The sequence below is a fragment of the Vombatus ursinus genome, unplaced genomic scaffold, assembly GCF_900497805.2.
Source record: "Vombatus ursinus unplaced genomic scaffold, bare-nosed wombat genome assembly UNPS02014785.1, whole genome shotgun sequence".
Lineage (NCBI taxonomy): Eukaryota > Metazoa > Chordata > Mammalia > Diprotodontia > Vombatidae > Vombatus > Vombatus ursinus.
Window position 1 is genome coordinate 5,201,083 of NW_020954563.1, and position 19,017 is coordinate 5,220,099.

Here is a 19,017-nt window from a genome sequence, read left to right on the forward strand (position 1 = left end):
TTTGAACTCAGGTACTCCTGACTTCAGAGCCAGTGCTCTATCCACTGCGCCACCTAGTTGCCCCTCTTCTCTGTTTTTTCAAATAATATTTGTTACAAGGGAGAGTTTTCTGGGGAGGAGAATGAGAAAAATATATTCAGAAATAAAGGTGACATAAAAGAAAAGAGCAACCAAAATAAGGTTTAAAAAGCAAATGAAGGCATGAATTACTATAACCTCAAAATCGTACTACAGAATGCCTACAAATAAGGAGGTCCTAAAATGATGAGCTCTAGCGAGTGTTCGTGGGAGTTGTTTTTGCACCTTAACCATCTCATGCTGTAATTGGTTCAAGCTTCTTTGCCTTCTTGATTCTACTATGTCAGAGTTTCATGGAATCTGATTCCTGGCATGAAGCTACTGCAGGGACTCTGGCCGTATGGCACATTCATATAATGCTATTGACTGTAACAGGTGAATTGGAAATGTTGAGGTACTTGGTGCCTTATGTGGTAACGGCAGTGTTCCACTTGGATGGGCACTTTTTCCAAAATAGGAGGCAATTTATAGAGTTAAAGCCAGAGACTTGGTTGACAGAAGAGGGGGAGGGCTAGGTTTGACAATTCTTCTATGACAGTCTGAGCTCTCCTCAATTTGAATATGCCAGTTGCCTTTTGGTTCAGTTCTATTCACTTACCAACTCAAAGAATCTTCTTGACTGGAGCCCAAATGTGGTACAGCCCAAGGCCCTTTACTTGGGTATTAACTCCTCAGGAGCTTGGCTTGAACTTTATTTAGAATTATTTTTTATTCCTCTGGCTCTTGGTGGTAAACTTCTGGGATTGGGTCTTTGCAGGGGGAGAAGGATTGGCAGAAGTATGAGACGGCCCGCAGATTGAAGAAATGTGTAGACAAGATCCGGAACCAATACCGAGAAGACTGGAAGTCCAAGGAAATGAAAGTCCGACAGAGGGCTGTAGCATTATACTTCATTGACAAGGTAAGGGGCATACTGACATGGAGACTTGTGAATAAATTTTCCCCCTTATCCATTTGGTTTTTTGTTTGGTTTTTTTTTTAAACTTGCTCTAGGTAAAGGGCAACTGTCAGCTCCATGCCCAAGTCTTTCCAGCCAAGATTAGAAGATATAGCCCATATAATGAAGATGAATGGAGAATTAGGCAATTACTATCTCGAAGAAGCCAGTTCTTACTGTAACATCTTCTGGTGAAAGGCAAAATCATTTTTGTAGTTATCTAATTACTCTACTACTTTGTATTCCCATACTGGGTATAGGCATACTCTGCCCCAATCAAAATTGTTTTGTAATAATGTCACAGTAATCAAGCCTCATGATACAGTTGTGAAACCCTACTTAATACTGTCCATTTATAGCATTTTTCCTATGGAACTAATTGCCCCAATACCATAATTTTGTGTAATATCATGTTTAGACAGGGTTTGCCTATAGCAGACCATTTCAAGACTGAGCATGGTTATTTGCTCAGAACTCCAGTCTTCTCAAGTCTTAATATCCAGCATGGGGCAACATCTTATTTGCAGCTCTATTTTAAAAAGCCAGATTCATTCTGTCCCTTTTTTGAAATAACATGTATTAGTGACAAAAAGCAGTGACCAAGTTGTCTGAACTGAATCTCTCCAATCTCCAGTCTCCAGTTTTTGACCTCCAAGTAGAATAAAAGTTCTTAACCTGGAGTTACATTTCAGGGAATTCATGAATTTGTTTTTTTTTTTTTTTTTGTTTTAACATATTGGTAACTGTCTCTCAGTATAATTGTTTTCCTTTGTAATCTGTATTTTGAGCCTTTAAAAACACAATTCTGAAAAGAGGTCTGTAGGCCTCAGCAGACTGCTGAGGGTTGTATACATGACACAGAAAAGGTTAAGTCCCCTGAGGCAGCAGTAATACCCTGCTGGGAATATTGGAGGATTCTCAACTTGAGGCCACATGGCCTCGAGGCTGCAGGCTCACCATCCCTGGACTCAGTGGTGGCATATGAGAATTCCCAATACTACCCAAAGAGGAATAAAGGACTTCCCTTTTTAATCTCATGAAATCTTAATCTAGCCTCCATTTTAACTCATATTTTTCATCTGTTTTCTTCTCTTTCTGCCATCTCCTCTTCCCCCTCTCCTGTCTCCCCTAACTCCCACTGCCAAATCTACAGCTTGCTCTGAGAGCTGGTAATGAGAAGGAAGAAGGGGAGACAGCTGATACCGTGGGCTGCTGTTCCCTCCGAGTAGAGCACATTAACTTACATCCAGAGATGGATGGCCAAGAATACGTGGTTGAGTTTGATTTCCTAGGGAAGGATTCCATCCGATACTACAACAAGGTTCCTGTTGAGAAGAGGGTAAGCAATTCTGGTTGGTGTTTATGGCTTCAGAAAGGGGTAGCTTGAAAGGCATAGAGTATCCCTTATTTTGTGGCTTTTAAGCCTCTTTTTGTTCCTGTTTCCTCAAGGATAAAGCAACAAACTCTTAGCATCATTAATATGCAGCAGAATGTGCTTCAGAGGCTGTGGTGTTACAGTAATTGTGGTCCAGTGCAAAGCTTTCAAACATGAAGCTCAGACCCTCATAGACCCCAGCCATTCTTATTTATTTGCCCTTCAAGAAGCTTCTTCCAATTTCTCTCTCAGAGCCTGACCTATAGTCATTAGAGAAAGCTATTTAGGGCCCCCATTGTCTGATTGTACATCATGAAGAAGGTTTTCTGATGTGTCTCAGTGGATGACCCCTCACAGCTGAAGGTACCAAAGAGCTTGGTTTCAAACTGTTCCAGGTCAAGATGTAATTAATATTCAGTTTTTTTTAGTATATTTTTATACTCTTGTTGTTTTCTTCTAGGTTTTTAAGAACCTTCAGCTATTTATGGAGAACAAGCAGCCTGAGGATGATCTTTTTGACAGACTAAATGTAAGTATACTCAAGAATTAAGTTGTGTTGTGAGGCCACTGCCAGGGAGCAGCACGGTGGGGGACTCAGGTCAGCCCCTTTAGGGCTACAGAGTCAACCCACTTAACCCCTCACCCCAGATGGAGGACCTTTTCCTTGTGTGAGCCAGCTCGGAGGGCTCAGAAACCGCCTAAGTGAGCAGCTTGCCTCCACATCACAGGCAGCATCAGTGTGGTTCTGCCCTCTTTCTTCAGAGTATCCCTAACTCTCTGTCAGTGCAGTCTTTCACTGCTGATCTTAATCATTTCACAGACCTGATCTTGAAATTCTAGACCTGCTTTTAGTTTGTCTAAACCTGAGCATCTCAGGTTTCTAGGGTTTTATAGAGAAAAGAAGACACTGCTTTTTCAGCCTGGCTCTCTTAAAAGTCACTGCTAGCCCCTAACTTTCCATCCATCAGGGGGCACTTGTGCCCCCCCCACCCCCTGCCAGTGTTTGGTCTCATTGGGCCCCAAGTGGGAGTGAAGTTGTATTGATGTGTGAAAAGATCTAGTGACTTGGAAGTAAGCAAGTGGTATTTCAGGGCCAGGGTTTCAACTGAAATTCTCAATTCCTCTCCTAGACCAGTATCCTCAACAAACACCTTCAAGATCTCATGGAGGGTTTGACAGCCAAGGTCTTCCGTACATACAATGCCTCCATCACGCTACAGCAGCAGCTAAAGGAGCTCACTGCTCGTAAGTGTTCCCCTCCTGAGTTAGAATGAACGCAGTGTGGGGTATGAAGCACACTCAGCTCATTGAATCCCAGGCATGCAGGAGTGCATATATTCGGGGTGTGTGTGTGTGTGTGTGTGTGTGTGTGTGTGTGTGTGTGTGTGTCTGCATGCTGGGAGAAGCTCAGAAGCTCAGAGACCAATAGCCCCAACACCGGCTTCCAGCATCATTCCTAAAATGCTAACAAGTGCGTTCAAGCACAGCTCTGAAAAGGCTTTTATTTTTTATATATGTTATTACAAAGCTCACTATGGTGAAGACATTGTGATATGATGTCCTTTTGAAATTGGCGAGCAAGTAGGGTTGTCATGGTTACTAGATGGAAAAGGTGGCAATGAACTTGTTCCCTGAGGTATATGCTATTTTCCCCTCACAGTTGGTTGTATTTTCCAAAAACTAGCTCCAGAGGGTATTTGCCAATACCCCAAAGCAATTGGTGGAGCCAAATTATTGCCAAGTTTTCATTACTCTCCATAATATATAGAGTGGCTTTAATGCTTTGCATTATATAAGGGGGTTCAAAAAGTGTGTGCTGCGGTGAGGTCGGGTGAGTTGTCACATGGGGAACAGAGGATAATAGACAGCATGATTTCGGGACCAGAGTTTCAACAGCTTTTCAGGTGTTGAGGAGGCTTATAGAGAGACATGATACTATTACCTTCAAAAAAGGTTCATTGGATACAGCCTGGTTTTCCATTTCACATGACTTTTTCTTTTCAAAGCAAGACAGAGTTATGGCTTGAATTAAAAAAAAAATCTCTTGTCCCCTCATTGTAACTGAGATTCTTCTCTTGTTTTTCCTGGCCTTTTTCTGGCTCAACTGCAGATTTTCCACCGATCCTTTAAAGAGTGGAAAGAGTAATGTCGGTGTGGGATTGATGGGTTTTTATTTGGCTATAATGAAAGTAAAGGTGTAGACTGTGAGTTTTCCACCATCTAGAGGCCATCTAATCAGGCCCTTCCCCCTCACCCTGGTTCACCCCCCAGTAAAAGGCCAACCCAGAATGATCTGGCATGTGAGATTCCAGGTGCTATTTTGATTTCTTATTATCAGGTTTTGTGACCTTGACTCTGAGGAGGTTGCCTCTCAGTCTTTGGAATTAAATAAAAGCCAGTAAAATGAGTGGGGTAGAGACAGGCTGGGATCTCAGAATTGAGTTCTCCCACTTATCACAGTGTTTGTTCTTTTATAGCGGATGAAAATATCCCAGCAAAGATCCTTTCTTATAACCGTGCCAATAGAGCTGTTGCGATTCTGTGTAACCATCAGAGGGCACCACCAAAGACTTTTGAGAAGTCCATGATGAACCTGCAGACTAAGGTAAATGGCTTCAAACATCTTGTCATCAGTCGCCGTACCCCAGGGGAGCAGGTGGAGGATGCTTACAGTCCAGCTTAGTACATTTGCATTACAGGATCATTTCATTGCTGAAATGAGAACTGTTCTAGAAGAAAAGGGCAAATGCTATTATCTGAAAATACTCAAAATGCAAAAATTCTTCTCTGTACAATTAGGGGAACACAGGATTCCTGCCATAGGTTGAAAAGAAATTACATCTTGGACAACGATTCTCTGTTAGGCACTACAGATTTCCCATTCTCTATGTAGCTGTTGTGAAAAGATGGCGTCAGTAGCCTGTTGGGGAAGTGGTGTGTTATATTCTTTAGAACTTTTGGAGGTGAATGGGCCCAGAGAAGGAAGAAATGGCTTCCTCACTGCTGCCTCCTATGCTTCTGGGCAGGGTGGCCTTTCTTTGGAAGAGATCTCAGCTCTCTGGTTTGGTATCCACGGTCAGTTCTTTGTTCATACCAGGAACAAGGCATGATTACTATTACTAACAAAATTAATGCTAATCTGGGACACAGGCTTTGTAAAGTACACAGCCACGTCACACACTCTTGGTTTAATTACTTACAGATCCCCAGAATGTGAGAGTTGGAAGGGACCTCATGGCCACCTAATCCAACCTTTCCCCAGAAGAAGCCTCACTGTGAGACAGCTGACTCATGGCCGTCCTCCACGACCTCCAGGCAGCCCTCTCAACTTTCTGACAGCTCAAAATATTAGGAAGTTACTTAGAATCATCATTTTAGGATAGTGGGAGAAATAACAATTAGGTATATCAGGATATGCTTCACAGAGGAGGTGAGATCTGAGCTAAGCCTTGAACAAAAGTAAGGATTTGAGGAGGCAGACATTTGAAAAAGAATACATTGCAGGCATCAGGGACAGATTGTGCGAGAGTGGTGCTGGTGAAAGCTGGAATATCACATTCAGGGAATAGAAAGTGGGCTAGTTTGACTAGAATGCCCCGTGTATAGAGGGGAGTAATAGAAAATAAAAAAGTCTGGAAAAGCAAGTTGGAACTGGAGTGCAGATGTTTTTAAATGCAACCTAGAGAGATTATGCTTTGTCGTAAAGTTAGTTGGAAACCAATGAAGATTCTTGAGCTAGAGAGTGACCTGGTCAGACCTGGGCAAGAGGTAAAAGTGATAGCCTTTATGAAGCTGAGAAGGATAGTGGTGCCTTCAGCACAAACCTCTCTGGGCCTCCATTTCCTCCTCTAAATATGAGGGGGTGGGGTTGCGTAGTCTCTAAGGGCCCTACCAGCTCTGAAGCCTGTGATTCCCTGAGCTGCATTGCAGGTGTGGCTTTTTTCCTGCAGTAATGTTCAGTGAGAAGTTGTTCTTAGTCCTCTGTTTCATGCTCTTTCTCTCTCCTGATTTTGCCTTCTCTTAAAGTGGGTGACAATTCCTGTGGCTTGCTGCATTTAGAGCCCCAAGATGATCTCAGCCAGTGGTATGAGGGTTTCTTTTGTGTGCAGCCTTCAGTTATCCTAGCTTGGCCTTGGCCAACATATATGTTAGGGCAAAAGCCACTGGTAGTCAAATGTATCTGATGATTCTGTTTAAAATGTCCTTCACAATACTGGGCTCTGTTTTCACCCTTGAGTATTCTGTGTGTGTCTGGAGGGAGACAATGAGAGGCTTCAGCAAGCTCCCTCCCTAGGCCCCTGAGTGATGGCTCTTTCTGTTCTCTGGAGGTTACAGCTGGTGAAGAAATCAGCAGGCTCTCTAAGGCAATGTGCATTTTTCATTCCAAGGCGAAAGTGATTTACGTTTGATACCATTTTTGTGCTGCTCGCCCAATGCTTGGCTTTAACCTTGCCTGCCAGTTTCCTTCGCAAGCCCTTTTGAACCTGGAATCACTTAAATAACTTGGCATGTCCATCAGATTATTCTGGGATCATCTTACATTTGCCCTGGCCTGGCAAAAGGGCACACCAGCCCTTTGAGAACATCAGTGTTGAGAGTTCCAGGAGTGACTTGGAAGTAGTAGCATGTCAATGATGTAGAGATCTGGTCAAACTTACTGGGCTATGGGTTAATTATAGCCAGAAAAGCTGAAGCCAAGGTTTTGTCCTTGACTACTCTACTTTCCCCATCCCCTCCCTGACCCTTTTCTGCTTCTACCCTCTCACCCCGAGCCCCCTTTCTGTCCAGTGCTTTCCTTCTCTTTCCCTTGTCCCAGGGTAGGAACAAGGCAGTAATCACACCTTGGCCATACTCGTTGGGTCCCTTTGTAAAGCATCCTGGCCCAGACAGAGGGGAGCAAGATATTGACCAGATGTGGGAATGGAGCAGCAGGAGCTTGGAATTGTCTGACCTGTTAGGGGAGAGGCAGGGCGACCCTGGTGTTGCCTTCTCGCTCCATCCCTACACTAGTACTGCTCCCTTCATCAGGCGATTGTTAAGAGGGTCGCCAACCGAACAAAATGCTGGGTGTTTTCTATGCAAGAACTTCCCATTTTTCTCGTCATTACTCGTTGCCCTCCTGCTCTGTTTTAAGAGTCCTTGTGCTGCTGGGATTCTCAAGTCATGTGTCTTGGTGCCTGGCGTGTTTTTGTGCTGGATCCTCCTCTTTCTGAGGAGCTGTTTGCCATCTTCCCAGGGCCCTGGATGTTTTAGAGGAATATGCTTGTCTTGGCTCTGTTTCTGAAGACCCTGTGGCATTCTTAGGGTTTGTCCTTTGGCATGCTAGGGGACAGTGAGAATCATTGTCTGAGCAGCTCTTGTTCCTTGTTGCTGAAAGGTTTTGTGTTTCTTATTCTCAAGGTGAAGAACTCTCATCCAGATTAATAATGAAGGAAAAAAGTAATAGCTAACATTTACATCGCACTTACTATATGCCAAGTACTGTGCTAAGTGCTTCACAGTTATCTCATTTGATTCTCACAACAACCCCAGGAGGTAGATGCTGTTATTATCCTCATTTTACAGATGAGGAAACTGAGGCAAATAGAGGTTAAGATACTTACCCGGGGTCACACAGGTAGTAAATGTCCGAGGTCAGATTTAACTCAGGTCTTCTAACTCCAAGAATTTTTTATGACAAGGAACCTCAAATTCCTGGTTTTTTTCAAGACTCAGCTCAAGTGAGCCCCATAGTTGCTATTGTCTTCTTGAGCCCCATAGTTGCTATTGTCTTCTTCCCACAAATTGCCTTTTAAGTACATTGTTTTTTGTTAATTTATTTTACAAGCATTTTTATCTCTCTTACTGCCGCCCCCAATTGCGCACACACAGAAAAACCCCAAAACTGTCATAACAAATTCCCACATTGACCATGGCCCCAACATGTATGCTTCCTTCTGCTTTTTAAGTCCATCCCCTCTGGCAGCATGTGGGTGGCATGGTTCATCATCAGTCCTCTGGCCTTGTGGTTTATTGTGGCATTCATCAGAGTTCTGAAGTCTTTCAAAGTTGTTTGCCTTTATAGTAATGTTGTAATTGTATGAATTGTTCTCCTAGTACCACTCACTTCACCATAAATCAGTTCATCAGTCTTCCCCCTTTCCTCTGAAACTGTTGATTTTGTCATGATTTGTTTATCCCTTCCCCAATGTGAGAACATCTTGTAGTCTTCATTTTTGACTGCCACATGAAGAGCTGCTATAATTTACACATATATTATAATTACACATCTTGTGTGTACATGTGTAAAAAAGCAGCATTTCATGGCAGCTGTTCCTGCCCCAGAGCCTGGAAGCCTCTGACACACAGGCTTTGTGACCCTGGACAAGTCATTGAACCTGTTGGCCCTGTGGGCAGTCCTCTAATACATAAGGTACAGGGCAAGTGCATTGGCAGAGGAAATTCCTCATCTAGGAATCGTTTTAAAGCCAATGAAACGCTAGGTCCTGTGTGTGTGTGTGTGTGTGTGTGTGTGTGTGAGATATGAGAAAAAGGACTATTTCATTTTGTCTTTGTATACCCATCACATAATAGCACTTAACATATACTTGTTTCTCAGTTGCTTGGTTTTGGTGAGCTCTTGAGACCTTGCTGAGAGATGTGATATACTGTTGCCAGCCTATTTTTTGCCAAGGGCTTTTGTTTCCTTAAATCCCCTTTTCATCATTTTCCTGTGGCCCTTCGAAAACAAGTGTTGAGAATTAATAATCTATCTAGGGTCATGGCAACCTTGTAAAATTGGAGACTAGATTATAAAAATAAGAGCCATTCCCCAATTAATACATGATCAAAAGATATGATCAGTTTTCAGATGAAGTAATCAAAGCTATCTATAGCCATATGAAAAATTCTCTAACTCACTATTGATTGGAGAAATGCAAATTAAAACAGTTCTGAGGTACTACCTCATACTTATTAGATTGGCTAATAGGACAGAAAGGATAAATGACAAATGTTGCAGGGAATGTGGTAAAATTGACACATTAATGACTGTTGGTGGAGTTGTGAACTGATTAATCCATTCTGTAGAACAATTTGGGACTATACCCAAAAGGCTATAAAACCATGCATACCCTTTGACCTAGCAATACCTATTCTATGTCTGTATCTCAAAAGAGATTTAAAAAAAAAAAAAAGGAAAAGGACCTATACATACAAAAATACTTACAATAGCTCTTTTCTGGTGGCAAAGAATTGGAAATTGAGGGGATTTCCATCAATTTGAGAATGGCTGAACAAGTTGTGGTATGTGATTGTGATGGAATACTATTGTGCTATAAGAAATTGTGAGCAAAATGCTCTCAGAAAACCTGGAAAGATTTACATGAAGTGGTGCAAAGTGGAATAAATAGAACCAGGGGAACATTGTACACTGTAAAATAATCAGCTGTGAATAACTTAGCCATTCTCAGCAATATAATGGTCCAAGACAACTCTGAAGGACTTAGGATGAAAAATGCTACCCATCTCCAGAGAAAGAACAGATGGTGTCTGAATAAAGATCAAAGCATACTTTTTTGAAATTTTCTTTATTTTTCTTGAGGGTTTTTTTTTTTTTGGTCTATGTTTTCTTTTACAGTAAAACTAATATGGAAACATGTTTTACATAACTACACGTATATAGCCTTTGCTAAATTGCTTGCCTTCTCAATGGAAGAAGGAGTAAGGATGGAGGAAGGGAGAGAATTTGGGACTTAGAATTTTTTTTTATTTTTTTTAACTTTTTATTAATTTATTTTGATTTATCAACAATCACTTCCATATGCTTTTGAGTTTAAAATTTTTCTCCCCCTTCCATCCCACCACCCTCCCCAAGACAGCGCACAATCTGATATAGGCTATACATTTACATTCATATTAAACATATTTTCACATTAGTGATGTTGTAAGTAGAAATTAAAACCAATAGGAGGAACCATCAGAAAGAGGAAACAAAACTCAACAGGAGAGAAAAAAAATAACAATTCGGCTTCCATAGTTCTTTGTTTGAGTGTGGATAGCATATGCCATCACAAGGCCTCTGGAGATATCTTAGATCCTTGTATTGCCAGGAAGGGTTAAGTTTATCAATATTAGTCATCACACAATGTGGCTGTTATTGTGTACAACGTTCCCTTGGTTCTGCTCACTTCGCTCAGCATCAGACCATACAAGTCTTTCCAGGTTTTTCTGAAGTCAGCCTGTTCATCATTTCTTATAGCACAATAGTATTCCATCACATTCATATACCACAAAGGACTCAGAATTTAAAAAACAAATGTTAAAAATTGTTTTTACACATAACTGGGGGAAAATAAAATATTGAATACTTTTTTTTTTAAAGAATTAGAGCCTAGAAGCAAAGGCCCTGGAGTTTCCCAAGGTTCTCCTTGCCCAGTGAGGCTGCTTTCCTTCTCCTCTGGATCACCAGGGAGGGGCCCATCCTCTTGCAGGAGCTTTGTCTAACCCAAATCCCTGCTATTGTGTTTTTTTCCGACCCAGATTGATGCCAAGAAGGACCAGCTAGCTGACGCCCGAAGAGATCTTAAAAGTGCCAAAGCCGAGGCCAAGGTCCGAAAGGATGTCAAGTCTAAAAAGTACGTCCTGACATTGAGATCCCATGCAGGGGTAAGGGGTTCACAGCAGGGAGCCCAGAGGCACAGGGGAAAGCGGGAGGTTCTGCTTTCTAAGAGCCTATCATTGAATTCTTTTGGCATCTAAGACTTTGAGCTGTTGAAGTCTAGTGACTGAGCTGTCAACAGAACTTGTCTGTTGGATATCATGAGAGTTGGGTGACTCTGAGGTCTACCTCTGGGTAACGTTTCTGCCCCGTTCTTACAGAGTGGTAGAGACTAAGAAGAAAGCTGTGCAGAGGCTGGAGGAACAGTTGATGAAACTGGAGGTTCAGGCCACAGACAGAGAGGAGAACAAACAGATTGCCTTGGGAACCTCCAAACTCAACTATTTAGATCCCAGGATCTCAGTTGCTTGGTAAGCCCCTGCCTTCTGCCCTCTGTGTGGAGGAAGTAGAGCCCTTTATGCCCCTCTCTAAGGGATACTGACTGGTGTGCAGGCTTCCTCCTTGCTTCCCTCATGTTCCCTCCCCTCCTTGGAGACGGTAATGATGGCTTTCCTAAAACTCTGGAACTCAGCTTTGTAAGAAGAGGCTTACATTCAGGCTTACAGGACTGAGAGCAAAACTCTATCATAGGAACTCTTTTGTTTTCCAACAAGTTGCATAAGTTTGGGTTTGGTTGCCTTTTGTTTTTTTTTTTAGCAACAAAATTTAAAATAGCAGAACATAAAATATTTAATTTGTCTACTTTCTTTTTTAGACCAAACCTGGGATTGCTGGTAACAAAACTCTCTATACCTTTGCAGACCCATACCTGCTCTGTAACTAAAGTTGCTGGGGTCAAAGAGAGATTGATTAATGTGGCCAGAGTCCTAGCATGTGTAATAAGTAATCATATGTAGAATTACAATATGTATTATAAGTGGGCCTTGAGCTCAGTTCTTACTGACTCCAAGGCTTGCTTCTCTAGCCTTTGGGCCAGGGGTGGGGGTCCTGCGGCCTCGAGGCCATATGTGGCCACCTAGGTCCTCAAGTGCGGCCCTTTGACTGAGTCCAGGTTTTACAGAACAAATCCTTTTATTAAGGGGATTTGTTCTGTGAAGTTTGGATTCAGTCAAAGGGCTGCCCTTGAGGACCTAGAGGGCCACATGTGGGCTCAAGGCCGCAGGTTCCCCACCCCTGCTGCACCATGCTTCCTATCCAGTCCATCCATTTTGAAAATAAGAATCAATGCTATCTAATAAATATAAAAAACATATGTTTCAGCATTATGGCCATTTGAGGGAAAGTTAGCGGGGAGACGAAAAGAAGAAACAGACACAGACAAAGTAACTCAGAAATATACCCAGATGCTTCCATGAATGACATTCCAAAGATACTGACAACCTGAAGCTCTTCTTTGTATCATCTTGTGTTTTTGCAACCTTGGCTTGGTGGAGCAAAGTTATGTTCCTCCTTCTAAAACGACACTCATTTTTTAAAAATCTGTTTTAGTCTTTGGAATAAAAACTCTTAAAGAGTCCATGGAGTCTAATGGAAACCTAATTTGGAATGGGCACCAGATCTGGGCTTGTGTCCTCTGCCTCCAGGGGATCGCTGTACCTACTAATAGACAACTAATGTTTGTCTCCTTTTTGTTTCTAGGTGTAAGAAGTGGGGGATCCCGATTGAGAAAATCTATAACAAAACCCAGCGAGAGAAGTTTGCCTGGGCCATTGACATGGCCGATAAAGACTATGAATTTTAGCTGTTTTTACAGGGTGAGATTTTATGGGAAGGAAACAGGTTTGAGGAATATTAAGAAACTGTGAGCCTTACTTGCCCTTGTACTTGAGGGGGGTGGGGGGAGAGGGACAGCAAGTGGGCAAGGAAGCGTTAATAAGCCAACATCTTTGAGAAGAGAAAAACCTGGAAATATTCTAACAGAGAGCTGAGCCAGTTGTCCTATGGACAACTTATTTAAAAATATTTCAAATATCAAAATTCTAGCTGTATGATTTTTTTTCATTTTTTTTGTTTTGTTTTGTTTTGTTTTTTAAGAGGGTGAGTGAATGGGAATTTGTCAACCTTCCGCCAGACAAATTTGCCATTTCACTGAAGAGTTTGGGTTCTTTAGCTACTGTATACGAAGTCCGATTATATTGGTGCGTTTTTACAGTTAGGGTTTTGCAATAACTTCTATATTTTAATAGAAAATGAACTCCTAACCCTTCCCCCCTCCTGCTCCTCCTCTCCCATTTCAGGAATTTAAAATTAAGTAAAACAGAAACCCAGCGCACCTGTTAGAGCTGTCAGTTTTCATTTAGCTTGAAGCAGTTGTGACACCGGCAGTGTTTCAGTGCAGACATCTGTTCATAGCAAAGCATGATGGGAAGATGCTTCCTGACTTGAGTGTTCCTTTTTTAAATGTGAATTTTTATTTCTTTTAATTATTTTAAAATATTTAAACCTTTTTCTTGATCTTAAAGATCGTGTAGATTGGGGTTGGGAGGGATGAGGGATGAGTGAGTTTGAGAATAATGAAATAATCAGTGACTGAAACCATTTTCCCATCATTCTTTGTTCTGAGCATGTTCTGTACACTTCTAAAATACCCACCTCTCTCTTTTTTTTTTTCTTTTTAAACCCCAATGTTGTTACTTGAAAGAGTCTATTGTGTAAAATGTTCCACAGGTCAATAAATTTCGAGGAAAATGAGTATTTGGTCCCAAAAGGAAAAATAATCAAGATTTTAGGGCTTTTATTTTTTCTTTTGTAATTGTGTAAAAAATTTAAAAAAAAAAAACAAAAAGCAGAATTTTAATGTGAAGACTTTTTTTTTTTGCTATAATCATTAGTTTTAGAGGCATTGTTAGCTTAGAGTGTGTGCAAAGACCATTTCCCACATCTTTCCTCAAGTATCTTCTATTTTTATCATGAATTCCCTTTTAATCAACTGTAGGTTATTTAAAATAAATTCCTACAACTTAACGGAATCTTGGTGTCTGTGTCTTCCTTGGTCAGCAGCATGGCATGGCTGGGTCTGGGTGTGGGGCCTCCAACTGCAGCTGACCTCACCACACTTCACTGCCCTGAACCAGGGGCACAGTGAAATCTCTGCTATGTCTTGTCTCATTTGTTCTCTCCACAATAAAATTATCATGCTCGGCTGTATACACAAAACTACCAGTTTTGTTTTTTTCCTCATGAGTGCCGTTGGGCCACACCAATCCATGTATATGCTTTTGGCCCAGTACTTTGGGGAACCACTCTTCAACTGGGACGTGAGGGAGACAGTCCCTGATAATAATGAGGGTGCCATCGAAGAGCAGGGTATGAGCTGTAAGCTGAGGTGGGGGTTATACCTGTGGGATGTTGGGGTTTGAGGTTCATCTACAGCTATGGAACAGAGAAAACTGATGCAAAGAACAAATGTTTGTCCTTGGCGTTTTAAGGTCTGTGCCATCATCACTTGTCCCATTGGGTGACAAAAGTAGACTTTGTTCAAGATCTAGACCGAGCTTACATTTCTGTTTTCATTCCTTTTAGAAATGCAGGTCATATTGTTGTGCTTCCCTGAGGCAGGGCATCTGTCGAGATAGTGTTTGTATTGCCTACTCAAAGGTTCCCAAATTATTGGTGGTAGTTATAGGTAACCTGAGGAGTAGCACCTTATAGTTCCTAAAGGACTAGGGAAGAAGTACTAGCCAGTGGGGAAAGTTATCGGGAGTCATTTCAACTCTGTATAAGGAAGAATTTCCCAACAGCTCTCCAGGAATGGGATGGGCTACTCAGGAGTTAGCAAGATCCCTATTAATAGATTAGCGAAGGTTAGATGACCATTTGCTAGCAATGTTTAGGAGTTGGATTAGAGACCTCTGGGGGTCCCCTCCAGATTGAAGATTCCCTAAGCAGATCCTAAACACCCCGCACACTAGGACTCGTGGCTGGGCAAGGAATATGCAGCGGCCATCGTTGGAGGAAGGTACTCGGGGTCCAAAGATGGAGCCTGTGTCCCAGAGCTCTTAGGATCAGGCTGGCTCTGAAAGTCCCTGTCACAAAGTATGGCTAAAAAGAATCCTATCATGTGAGTAAGACCAACATAGAAGCCAAAAAAGTTAGAGATGGAATGTAACCGATGGTGTTAATGTCTGATCTATAACCAACCAAAGTTAAAACTTTCCTTTGCCATCTACACCCACTTTGGATTATGCTTTGTTTTTTGCTGCCTTTACATATGATGCTACTGTCACTTAGAATGTCTCTTCTCCCTCCTCTTTCTCTTCCTTCTCTGAGCTTAGTGCCATTCACTTGGCATTTAGGGTACATACCCTATCTTATATTTTTAATTAACTTTTCCTCTGGATGTGCATCTGATCTCCCAGACTTGAATGCTAGTTCTTTCAGCAGTGAGACCTCAAGTATTTCCTCTCTGCCTCCCCCACAGTGCTCAGGAAATGCTCCTTGATATTTGAGATTCTCATAAGACACGTGATATTGAAAGCATTCAGAGACAGTCGTTGTCACTGAATCACTCTGACATCAGCCTCCGAAGCTCAAGCTGTCCCTAGACTGCCCTCCCCCTCTGGCAGGGCTTTGTCATGCCAGAATTGATGGCTATGATTTTCTGAGTTGTTGAAGCCCCCTCTATACTTTCCACCTGTACAACCTCACTTGGCTAGATAATAACTTCTAGTCATTTTCTCCCTGGGGAATGAGATATGACTTCCTTTGATCTTAAGGCTACCTTGCTCACTCTTTTAGGGATCATCCTGAACAGTTACACACACGCACACATGCCACTGCCACTGCCACCATCATCGGTAGATTTGATAAATAAGACTGTGGATTCCTTCCTCATCTTCTCAGGCATCTTAAATGTGCCGCTATCTCTTGTTGTGGGCATATTGCCAACCAGGAGGAATGGGGGTCGGAGAACCTTGATCCCATTTAAGGGAAGGTGGGGGCTAATTCTGCCTAACTCCAACCTGTACCTTCTCCTTGGTCCCCAGCAACACTAATCCCTAATGAAGCACCATGCTTTGTACAGTTTCATTCTTTGTCTTTGCATCCCTAGTGCCTGGCACACTAAATAATTGTCAGTTGATCTATAGGCTTTTCATAAGTGTTTATTGAATTGGATTGGAGTTGCGTTCGTTTTTTGTTTTGTTTGTTTGTTTTATGGTAGAGGGGGAAAGTGCCTGAAATGAACTCAGGGGACCTGGCTTTGAGTCCCCCACCTCAATGTCCAGCTGTACAGCTATGGGCATGTGACCACTTATCTGTTAAAGGGGGAGAATCCCAACACTACCATCACCTATCTGGAAAGTTAGCTGTGAGGAAAGCCCTTTAAACGAGTGAGTCGGTGTCTTTTTCCTCTTTCCTGCTCTCCCGAGGTCTCTTTCCTCACCAGTTTCTTTAATTGCCCTCCTCTCGCTCTATGTTGGCAGCCCTGCTTGTCCACACAACTGTGCGCTAAGCACTTAACATCAGATGTTCCATAATCTTTCCTTCCTTTCCCTTCTAAGGACAGGATCCCTTCAGTAAGTTAGGGCTTTACCTGGACACCTAGCTCTACCAGAGGGATCAAAAATGCTGTTAGATCCAGGTCAGAAATGAGGAGCCTTGGTATTGCCAATTGTTTATGATGAAGAGTCAGTCCTGGATCCTGCTGTAAAAATTAACAGACAGTTTTGACCATTAAGGAAGGAGAAAAAAGAAAGGAGGATTTGAGGCAGGGGGTACAAAGTTACAAATGAGAAAGGAACAGGAAGGTGTTTAGGGTAGCTATGGGAAAGAACATTAGAGAAGTAAATTGCGAAAAGATTGCAGAAGGCCTTGAATGCCAGCATTTTCAATGAATAAACATTTATTAAGCACCTGTTATGTGCCAGGCACTGTGCTAGGTGCTGGGGATGTATGTGAGTGTATGTATATGGGGGGGGGGGGGTATGTGTGTATGCCCACATACATATACATATATATGTTTTAGGTATAAATATATGTATGTATGTATGTATGTATAGCTCCTCTGACCTCAAGAAGCTGACATTTTGTTGAGAGAAACATGTACCCATATTGTTCAAATTCAAATCGATATCAGAGAACTAGAAGAGATCTAAGATGCTGCTTTGTCCGACCCCCTTTATTCTGTAGCACTGGGGGCATAGTGAATAGAGTGCTGGACCTGGAATCAGGAAAAAGAGTTCGAATTCAGCTTCAAACATTTACAATCTGCATGACTGGGTCAGGTCATTTAACCTCTGTCTCTCTCCATTTCCTCATCTGCCAAATGGGGATGATAATAGCACATACCTTTCTGTTCTGTTGTGAGGATAAAAATGAGATATATTTGTAATATGTTTTCCACATTTTAAAGTGCTGTATAAATAGTATAACCATTATGACTATTACAAAGAAAATTGAGGCCCAAGGTGGTAAGTGACTTGTCCAAGGTCACACAGGCAGTAATAAGCAGAGGTGGAATTTTAACCCGGGCCTTCTAAATCCTAAGTCAGGGCTCTTTCTGCTGTCCTCCATTGCCTTCAGAGACACAATCTAAGTGAGAAGTAATTTGGGGACAGGAGCGGAGGGAGATGCTAGCAGCTTGGGGGAGAGGATCAGGAAAGGTTTCATGTAGGACGTGGCACTTGAGTTTTAAAGGATGCTAGAGATTCTGAGACAAAAGTGAGGAGAGAGAAGAGTATTCCAGGCCTGGGGGACAGCCTATGGAAAGGCAGATTTCAGCAATGGAGTGGGATGTGTGAGGAATAGCAAAGATGCCAAAATTTGACTGGACTGTCCACTGAATGGAGTAATGTATCAATACGGGAAAGCTGGCTGGAGCTAGACTGTTTGAAGGGCTTAAAATGCCAAACAAGACTTCCTATTTGATCCTAGATTCAATAGGAAGCCATTGGAGTTTCTTAATGAGGGGGTTGCATGTTCAGACCAGTGCTTGACGAATACCACTGAATAGAAAGAAGGGAAGCAATGCAGAGGAGACCAATTAGAAGGCTAGTGTGGGCAAGGGGTGATGAGGTACTGAACTTGGAGGGTGGGCATGTGAGTAGAGAGGAAATAAGTTCAAGAGATGTAGAGATAAAATCATCAAGGCTTGGCGACTGATTGATTGGGGGCAGGGAAAGGGAGTGAAGAGTCAGACATGACTGAGGTTGCCAATCCGGGTGACTTAGAGGATGGTAGTGCCTTGAACAGAAATCAGAAAGTTAGGAAGAGAGGTAGATTTGGAAGGAAAGAGGATGAATTCTATTTCATAGACAAAGCAATGATGTGAGACTAGAGTTCAGGTACATACCTATGTATGTATATGCATATGTGTATTTACATGTATATCTGGGAATCATTTGCATAGAAATAATATTTGAACCCAAGGGAATTTATGAGATCATCAAGATTTGAGAGAGAAAAGAAAGTCTAGAAACAGAATGCTGAATAACACCCACAGTGAAGGCAGAACTTGGAAGATAATTCAGCAAAGGAAAGAGCAGCCAGCTAGGTAGGAGAAGCAAGGAAAAGTAGTATCACAAAAACCAAGAGAAGGGAGAGTGGGCCGGAGAGGCATTGCTAAGTGCAATGTCAAAGGTTGCAGAGAAGCCAAGAGGGATGAAGATAGAGAAAAAGCTGTTGTACTTGGGATTAAGAGGTCACTGGTCACTTTGGAGAGGGCAGTTTTAATGGTCACTGAGGAGTGAGTAAGGGAAGGTTTTTAAGCATGGACATCACATAATCAAGGGTTAACTTAATAGTATCTGTCAGACTGGGGAAAGGGATGGTGAAAAGGTAGGGAGTCCAAAAAGGAGTCTACTGTAGTAGTTAAGTCTAGAAGTGATGGAAGCTTTAGTCATCATGTGGGTATAAAGGAGGGAGATGAAAGCAAGATATTTTTGAGGTAGAATACACAAAATTTATCTCCTGATCAAATGTGGGGGGGGGGGGAGAACGGGGGAGAGGATCATGTAAGGGATATGTTAGGGATCAGAGAAGGAAGTAGGAAGGAAGAACTAGCGGTACCAGATCTCAAACTGTTCAACA

At 42.2% G+C, this 19,017-nt stretch overlaps 1 protein-coding gene across 1 annotated transcript in view; it reads left to right on the plus strand.

Annotated features, from left to right (window-relative positions):
* Window positions 1–13,958, plus strand: part of TOP1 (DNA topoisomerase I) — a 115,891-nt gene extending 101,933 nt beyond the window's left edge. The window contains exons 14-21 of the mRNA XM_027867121.1: window positions 836–979; window positions 2,169–2,354; window positions 2,851–2,919; window positions 3,521–3,635; window positions 4,868–4,995; window positions 10,911–11,005; window positions 11,250–11,399; window positions 12,628–13,958. Coding sequence (XP_027722922.1) covers window positions 836–979; window positions 2,169–2,354; window positions 2,851–2,919; window positions 3,521–3,635; window positions 4,868–4,995; window positions 10,911–11,005; window positions 11,250–11,399; window positions 12,628–12,730 — 990 coding nt within the window. The 3' untranslated portion in view covers window positions 12,731–13,958. The remainder of the gene's footprint in view (window positions 1–835; window positions 980–2,168; window positions 2,355–2,850; window positions 2,920–3,520; window positions 3,636–4,867; window positions 4,996–10,910; window positions 11,006–11,249; window positions 11,400–12,627) is intronic.
* Window positions 13,959–19,017: the final 5,059 nt, after the last annotated feature.